Here is a 9,261-nt window from a genome sequence, read left to right as displayed (position 1 = left end):
GCCATTTAAATCTCCCAAGATAAACATATCTTCTTTGTTCTTGATGGTGTTAATATGGTCACTCAGGTCTTGGAAATATGATTGTCTATCTTCCTCTCTCTGTATAGCTGGCGTTACAGGGAGCGTATGTTTGGATGTACGTTGTTGTTTTGCCATCCTCTATGAGTTTTATGCTCATTATTCTCTCTGAGATCTGATTGATTTCAGAGATTGTATCCATTTTTGCTGGGTGTATGATGAAAGCTACACCATGTTTGGCTCTCTCATTTTCAGGTGTTCCGCTCCAGATCAGTAGGTAGCCTTTATGGGTCAGCTTGCTGTGGTTGCCTCTCTTCTTTATGTTTGACAAGCCCATGATTGCTATTTTCTTTCTTTCCATGAAATCCACTATTTCTGGTTCTTTGTCCCCAAGTCCGCTGACATTCCATGTGCCTATTTTAATCGTTGTTCTAGCTCGCTGTCCATTTACTTTTCCAGGTCGTTTTCCGTTTGAATCTGTCCGTGTTTTCTCCTTTGATTTTTTCGTAGCAGTAATTATCCGCCGTCGGCTTGCTAGGCCAGTCACGGTTTCACCAGATCCCCTTTAGCCAGCAACGTTTCGGGGTGACCCGGGTCAGCCTTCACGGCTAGCGTAACGCCTCAGTGACATAAAGTCACACCGTACTTCACCCAGAACTTCACATTATATAATATTGTAAAAATAGTAAAAGGTATACGACCAGTTTAAGCTATTTGCTAATGGTGACTTTGAACGAGCATGGTAAAGCCTTATTTTAAGAACCACATGTCTTTTATTAAATTTGAGAACATTTTTTGAACATTATCCCAGGATGAATACTCGAAGACGCTGAAAAGGAAAAAAACCCACATCTAAATAATGCGTCGGGGGCGTTGCAGTGACAAAAACACGGTTCACGGTTAAAGCTTGTGATGTTGAGAAAATGGCTCAGAATTCATCAAAAGACAATCAGTTTCAGTTTGAATTCACGTTATATATTATCCTTTGTTTTTCAGAATGAGTAATTCTTCTGATTGAAATAGCAATCAGACACAAAATTCAATGTCTCTCTTCATACATCTTGTATTTAGCGCCTATTCAATGACACTGGTCTTGAGCAGTAGTCCTTAGCCGTTAACGAATGCAACAATAGTCTTTTTCTCGAAAAAGCTCAATAGTAGTTTATACTTTCTACCAACAACAACAAAAGAACCCCCCCCCCCCCCCGCAATTAAAATACAAAACAAAATAAAGCAAAAAAACCCTCCGAACAATTAAGAAAAACAAAGTAAAAGATAACAACAACAAATTAACCCCCCCCCCAAAAAAAACAAAAAAAAAACAAAGCAGAAAAGAGAAAATCCCCAAAACAAAAATCTTTCTACTGAATCCATACAGAGCCATTATTGTCTAAGAAGCAACGCTATCCAATGTTACACAAATTAAAGTGACATGATATTATATCCCGGCTAATGTGCCGAGTAAAGAAGCCCAGGTGTTTGAGTAGGCCTATTATTGATTCCCCTGTAATTCTTTCTGGCAGGAAAAAATAAACAGAAAAGACGCATTTGAACAGAGGGAAATATATTGGCAACCCCCCCCCCCAACCCCAAACAAAAAACAAAACAAAGAAAAACAACCCAATTATAATTTTAAAAAAGGAAAAGAACTAAGCATAATCATACAGAAGTAAACAAATAAAATACCTCTGGAGTCTGGCCGGACCCATGGGATCAAGACATCCTGACATTCGAACTGAAAATTAAAAAAATCAAAAAGTTCACCGAATTAAGTTGTCGCGTAATTTGCTAAATTTACATAGTAATTGCTTTGACAGTGTTCTTAAAAACCCAGTGAGTGTTATGGCAAAAAATGTTAAATTATGTTTAGAAAGAAGCAAAGTCGTCGCCGCCGTCGTCACCATCACCATCACCATCACCATCACCATCACCATCACCATCACCATCACCACTTCCACCACCACCACCACCACCACCACCACCACTACCACTACCACTACTACTACTACTACTACTACTACTACTACTACTACTACTACTACTACTACCCCCACCCATCACCACAACCACCACCACCACCACAGCTATGAAGCATCCGTCAGATCGATCGTGGCAAGGAGCAGCAGCTAGCTCAATTATTCTATTCAATTCTCCTCGTGTATTTCAGACCTTATGTTCCCCACATCCCCAGGGATGACACAGATGGAAATGAAAAATAAAATTTCATGGGAGCTTTCAGAAACAGCAGGGTACCGAGATTGAGTGCAGTCAAATAGCGTCTGACAGCGAGTCAAAGAGACACTGATTCAAAGTGCAAGTCGTGAACATTTTCCTGCTTTGAGCCTGCATTCAAAGCGAAGAACTCGATATACAGCTTCTTTAAAATTCGAATACAGTCGGAATTTAACTGTCTAAGAGTAAGACAGCCATAAATTGTCAAAGGGAAAAGTTGTCGCATTATACAACTGGCCGTCTTACTCAGTGTCACCATAATGCAAAAAAAATACGCAAGTAGCCGATTTTAAAGGTGATTGTCTATATACGGGAGGCCGTTAGAGCAGGTTCAACTGTATATCCACAGATTTTCGGCAGGGGTTTTTAAAAATACGAAAGAAGAATACAGAGTGTATCAGGATTTAATCAATACAGAAGCAGAGAAAGAGGGTAAAAAGGAAGAGAAGAAATGGAGACTTCTGGCTGACTGACTTTGGGAGGACCCATGATTCTCTTGAGATGAATTCGATTTCAGCGCTGGTTGTTTTCCCCCCGTTTCTTTTCCACTGTCTGATCGTGGGGTTATGCCGAATAACGATATCTTAATTGACGGTGTTTCATACTCACAGAAAATACAGTAAGGGGAAAAGGGGGGCGGGGGTGACATTAGTTACAATTTTCAATTTTTGCTTTTCTGTACTTTGGTCTATTGTTTGAGTATGTTCCATTGACTCCATAAATACATGTTTAACATATACTGGTGTATCCACAAACAAGTGGCACATTTAAAACATCTGTAAATGAAAAGAACGGCAGTAGTCTATCTATAACTTTTATGAACACGTGAAAGAAAGGCAAGTGTTTGCAATGTTTTTCCTATCACCGCTGTCCTTTTCCTTCGGAGTCTTTACATGGTTTCATTTGCAGCGAGGATTGGCCAACAAGCTCTCTTCAAATGAATTGTTTGATGTACATATTTTTACGCCCCCATTGACACAAATTAGACAATTTATGAGGTGGGCTTTGACCCTGTCAAGGCCAAACCTGGGTGAGAGGGATACAACATCCCAGTTGAAAAACTAAGATACTCAATAAAAATTCTCCGCTCTCGGGTATCGAGTTCGGGTCTCCTGTGTGTGTCGGGTGAAGTGATTAACTGTCACACCACTGGCATTAGTTAAAACAATACATGTATTCAGCTCAATGTGTGTAAAAACACTTAAGAAAAGGATATACAGTTATTAACTCGTATGATGTTGTTGTTTTTTGTATAAGCTCAGAACACAGAGGAGCTGAAACAAAAAAACATAATAATAAAAATAATAAATAGCATTTGTATAGCGCATATCCCCGCTCAACAGCAGGCTCTATGCGCTTTACACCATATTATTACACCAGCAGACCATAGAACACTCCGAAACATTCTCAGCATACAGTGAAAGCAGCTGATTAAGCGCTCAAACACTAACAAGCTGACAAGATCTTTCGCTGTCTATAGCCGGGTACCCATTCCCACCTGGGTTAAGTGAGGAAAATTCCTGTAAAGTGCCTTTCCCAAGGACACAACGTCGGGCCCTTTACGGGATTCGAACCCTCGACCTTACGGTTGCGAGTCCGAGAGCCTAACCACTAGGCCACCGACCATACCTCCAAAATGACGCACCACGACACATTAACAAGCTAAAAAATAAACACATGAGCATAGAAGAGGCAGAACATAGTATGCATGGGCGTTTGAGAGAGGGTGAAAAAGGGAGACAGAGGGGGAGAAAGAGAGAAAGAGAGAGAAAGAAGGGACATTTAAAGCGATAGATGAGAGAGAGAGAGAGAGAGAGAGAGAGAGAGAGAGAGACGGACAGACAGACGGACAGACAGACAGACAGACAGACTGACAGACAGGCAGAGACTTTGGTTATAAGGGAGAGAGGCAAGAAAAGAGACAACGTTAGAGACAAAGAGAAAGATACATAGACAGGAACAGATAAAAATATAGAGAGACAGACACAGAAACACAGCATAGGCAAAGAAAGAGAAATGGAAGTACTCGATCTGCAAGCATTTATAGTAGAATCGATCGCTGACCAGCTGTCCAACTATATGTACTCACTTTTCGGTGTGTCTGTTCAAAAGCCCACACATATACCATCAGTCTGCCTCCTGGGGCTAGCACTCTAGTCAACTCCGCCAACGCCTGCACCCTCCGTCGATTCGACGCAAAATGGTGGATGACCCCTATAGAGATGACGGCATCGAACACACCGCTTCTGTACGGCAGCTTTGCATTGTCTGCCATCATGACCTCGTGGCCTTGACCCCTGGCTTGCTTGACAAATGCGTGGCAGACGTCGCAGCCAAATGTGATGAGCTTTGGGTTCACATCTAAGTAGCGGCCGTTCCCGCAACCTTCACGAAAAAAACAGTCCTCCTTTAAGGTTAGTTTTAGTACGAGTTTTGGGGCACTTGCAACATAAATAGGTAATATAAGTGTAGAAAATTAGAGGAACTGTTAGAGGGTAAATATACATGTACAAATAAAATATGTATAAACAAAAAGAGTAATGGATATTTGATAGGAAAGAACGAGGCAAACCGCGCCAGACCATCCGTCAACCATCCTCAAGGAGTCTTTTAAAACCAGGAACTGAAACGACGAATGGTTGCTGGTAAAAGTAAGTATACCCCTCCCTCCCCCAACTTTATTGGACATAGACTTCACTATCGATATTATCCTACTTCTCAAATACTCGTGATTGGTCAGAAAGGTGGGTAGGGGGGTGGGGGCAGGGGGGTGTTAGAGCGAGGAGAGAGGGGTGGGGAAGAGGGACGATAGAGGGTAGGGGGTTTGGTGGTTTGGTGGAAGGAGAGAGAGAGATAGACTTTGAAAGATACATAGAGACAGATAAATAGAGACAGAGAAAGGATGAGAGAGAGAGAGAGAGAGAGAGAGAGAGAGAGAGAGAGAGAGAGAGAGAGAGAGAAAGAGAGAGGGGAGGTGGTTGAATCCCTAAATCAACATTCAATTCAGTCACTTACCAACGTCAGCAAGCAGAGCTCCTGGAGTGAGGTCGTCCAGAAATTGCTTGACAGCAGGCCACGCCTTTTGCCGCACGTGATCGCTCTGTGGCGCAATCTGGGCGTATGCATCTCGCACGTGCATCGCCTCCACCTCTAGCGGTCTCGTTGCCTCCGTCCGTTCCAACGGCGGCGTATTATATCCTGCCTTGTTTTCTCCCTCTACTTCTGTGCCAATTGCTGAAGTCTTACCAAAGCCATTCAGAGTCTTATTAGCATTCATGTGATGATCTGTATTTACTGAGCTTTTCACGCCTCTTTCCATGTGCTCACCTATATCGTCATCCGTTCTGGTTTCTGAGGATCCGTTTATCCGTCTCTCTATACAGGGGCCATCTTTACCTTCAGTCAAAGACATGGGCGTAGTCTGTCCGTTCAGGCGCCCTCTCCTATTGGTCAGTTCTTTACAGCTGCGGGGTGTTGATTTTCTGACGTAACTTGTGATTGTATCAGTGCAGTCGCCTTTGGTAGTGCACAACTCAGCCCTGAATACAGCATGGGTTTTTAGGATAATGTTGTTGACATCTTCGCCACTGTTTATGATCTGCTCGCCTTGACTCCTCTTGTTTTCGACAAAGATGTTCCTCTTGTCCTTTCTACAGTCGCCCTCTATTCTTTCGAGAGCATTTTTGTCCTTGGTATTTGATCTTCTTGAAGTCGGATTTTGATTTGAATACGCTGGCAATAGCGGTGTAGAATAATTTTGCCACTCATCATTACTCTCCGGACAGCAGTCAGGACTTGTTTCTGATTTAGTAAACTCCGTTTTGTAAGTGGCAATGTTCTTACATGGGATAAAAGAACGAGGCATTTCTGAGCTTGGAGAGCTCTGAGTGTTATGACACAGACATGAGGTTGAGCACCCTTGAGTTCTTTCTACACCATTGTTGCCACTGCGTACACTGGAGTAAGAGAGATCTCTTAACATCCCATCACAGCCTGTCGCAAGCATCTCCACTTTACTGTCTTGGTTTTCTCTATTAACATTTAGAGACACAGCTGAGTCCCTGAAAATGGAATCTTGATGTGAAAAGACCGAACGATTGTGTGTCAATTGTTCTGCACTCTCCTTTTCGTCACATACACCAGAGAAAGACTGGTCAAACGGAGTCGGCGAATAAGCTTTTTCAGAGACCTGTGTTTTAGTACAAAAATTCACATGAGTTTGCGCTGAAGGCGGAGTGAATTCTCTACTTCCGTACACTGCGGACCCATGCGAGCTTTCTTCAATGAAATATGTATTGCGGCTGTTGGTTTGTCCATAGGAGATACTGTCTGAAGGCGAAGAGGCCCACGCTGTCGATGTGACGTTGGCCATACCCCCCGTAGGCACTCGACCATAAGTTTCCACCGATTCAGGAAGTTTCGGTATGGAGGACGATGGGACAAGATAGCCGCTTCGGACACCGTACAGGCAAGCTCCAGCCCCGATATGCTGTCTGCTTCTCCTCAGTAGCCTCGCTGTACAGGCGGGAGAAATGTTGGAGGGTAAAGGGCATTCTGTGTTACCTCGTTGATTCAGAATGGTCGTCATTTTGAGCAGATGGTGATTCTTGTTTGAATAATGGAATGCTCAATTTCATGTTTGCCATACGCCCGACGTCACGTTGGTCCAAAATGATACAAGCACGTTCCATCCTACAAAATCTTGGTCTGATAAGTAATCAGTCTGAAAAATAAGAGAGGTAAGAATTGTCATGTGGAGTCGGAACAGAAATGAATCTACAGGTTTAAATAACTATCATAGAAAGTAGACTCTCTCTCTCTCTCTCTCTCTCTCTCTCTCTCTCTCTCTCACACATACACACACACACACACACACACACACACACACACACACACAAAACACACACACACACACACACACACACACACACACACACACACACACAAAAGCGAAATGGTTCTTTGAAAAATGGAGATGTAAGTACTTCTTTAAGAGAGATACTTTTTCTTGTTTTGTCTTATATTTTGATAATGCTAAATGATAATAACATTTGTGTTGATGTTTGTCTCTCAAAAATGAAAATAAAATCTCCCCAAAGGGGGAGAAGGGTGAATTTGAATGAAGGCATTAAATGGGCTATTTTTGAATAGGTCAGTTGCGTGTCTTTTGAGGACAGGAAGTAAGACCTGACAGTAATTTCCGTTCAATCCTTAAGCTCGAGAAAACAAACAATAACTTGTAATGCTCCATCCAAAGGAAAACTGACAGGATGGAGACAGTACAAGTATACGTTTGTGAACAGCAAATCCTAATCTCTGTTATTAAACTGATGGATAGTGTTGGGGCTAGCAAACCTTTTCTTTTAAAGTTATAAGCATGACAATTACTTTCAGCCTTAGGAGTACAGTCATGCTAAACACTTAAATATCTCTTTTAAAACCAAGTGGACAGAAGAGCAGCGAAGTAAAATGGTGGGTGGTTGACGGGTGCTGTGGTGTGGCTTGCTCCCGTTTTTCCTATCAAACATCTATAGTCCTCATCTCTCCTCTTTCTTTTTTGTGTTTGTAACGCTCTTGTAACACATCAAATCTTCGGCCCTTATATGACCTAATTGAGTGGCAAATGCCGTAAAAATCTTCACAAACTAAACCAAAGTGAGAAGATAGCACATGCGAAATAAAATGTCTCAAAAAGACGCGAAGCATCACAAGACGAGACAGACAAAGAAACGAAGACATCAGACAACTACTGGGCATCGAATTGAGCATAAAATAACCAGAGACACAAGAAATTGAACTGTTCGAACACAGTGTGAGAATGAGGCCACAACAGGCTGCCCCAAAGGCCTACAATGTGAGATTTAATGGCTTCAAGGCAACAACAACAAAAAAACCAAGAAAAAGATAGATCGATGTAGTCTAAAATTATGATGATCGAAAGGGCAGTACACCTGACCCACGTCCGTTTAATAACCTCTCCCCGCGACACCTTGGGGTACAAGAGAACAGCAAAAGTAAAGTAAGTGGACAGAAATACGTAGTCGTCTTTATCACGGACACAAACAGATGTCACAAAAAAGTTTCCATTCAACACTGAATGCATGAAACATTTGTTCTGTGTTCTACTTTTATTTTATTCTCGGCAGCATTTAACAAGAGTGTACCCTTAGTCTGTCCACTGTCACATGATACCCAAATGTAAGGGTTGGAGTAGGGGTGGGCTTGACGTTGGATGGTGGGAGGCACAGTTTCTAGAAAAATTATTTTCACGTTCATGTATATAAATGTTGCAATACTCTTTTTACAAAAAAGACGGGCAACAGAAGGGAGTGGGGCACTGTTATCGTAAATGTCTACTCTGACCTGACACCTGAAGGAGAAGATCTCGAAGAGGAATGCTCTTCGGTATGAAAGTTTAAAAGGAAAAAGAAACATACAATTGAACCTGTTCATAATGGCCAATCAAGCTTACAGAAAAAGGCAACCTTTGTGGTTAGGTGACCGTTAACGGCAGAGTGTAAGTTATTTTAACTTTCTTGATTTGACAAAGTCAACAAATGGTTTTAAATATCTGAAATCTTAACCGTACCTCTCCATTTCATTTCCGTAAAAACATTGTTATCTATCATAAGAGTTTAAGGACGGGTTGGCGGAAACCTTTGTAACACATGGTCGCTATGAACAGGTTACGAGGCATACTTGTGAAAATAAAGTCCATGGGCGCATCGGCCAGAGGTCGTTATGGACAGGTTAAAATAGAGAGAAAAAATGCAAGGGTGCCACGGAGCAGCAATATCTTGTTTGTACTGTGTATACAATTGACTAAAAAGTTAAAAGAGACGGGGAGACATTAGAACTCGGTTGTCATGATACGTTTAAGACACCAGGTAAGGGGGATTGTTTTTCCGGCGTGATTGTTTTTTGGTGGAGGGGGGGGGTGGTGGGATATGGATGAGGAGGCAATTGAAGGGTGGGCAGTGTGTGAGCGGAGTGAATAAGAGATAGGCGGAT

General features: G+C 42.2%; 1 protein-coding gene across 2 annotated transcripts in view; it reads right to left on the bottom strand.

The window, feature by feature from the left end:
- LOC101858366 overlaps window positions 1–9,261 on the bottom strand; it is a 62,381-nt gene that overhangs the window by 7,875 nt on the left and 45,245 nt on the right. For both annotated transcript variants that reach the window (XM_005110554.3, XM_005110553.2), the window contains exons 2-4: window positions 5,266–6,973; window positions 4,340–4,635; window positions 1,705–1,753 (exon numbers count right to left, since the gene is read on the bottom strand). In XM_005110554.3, coding sequence (XP_005110611.1) covers window positions 1,705–1,753; window positions 4,340–4,635; window positions 5,266–6,838 — 1,918 coding nt within the window. In that variant the 5' untranslated portion in view covers window positions 6,839–6,973. The remainder of the gene's footprint in view (window positions 1–1,704; window positions 1,754–4,339; window positions 4,636–5,265; window positions 6,974–9,261) is intronic.

The sequence above is a fragment of the Aplysia californica genome, unplaced genomic scaffold, assembly GCF_000002075.1.
Source record: "Aplysia californica isolate F4 #8 unplaced genomic scaffold, AplCal3.0 scaffold00909, whole genome shotgun sequence".
Taxonomy (NCBI): domain Eukaryota; kingdom Metazoa; phylum Mollusca; class Gastropoda; order Aplysiida; family Aplysiidae; genus Aplysia; species Aplysia californica.
This window is presented reverse-complemented; position numbering and strand designations above follow the sequence as displayed.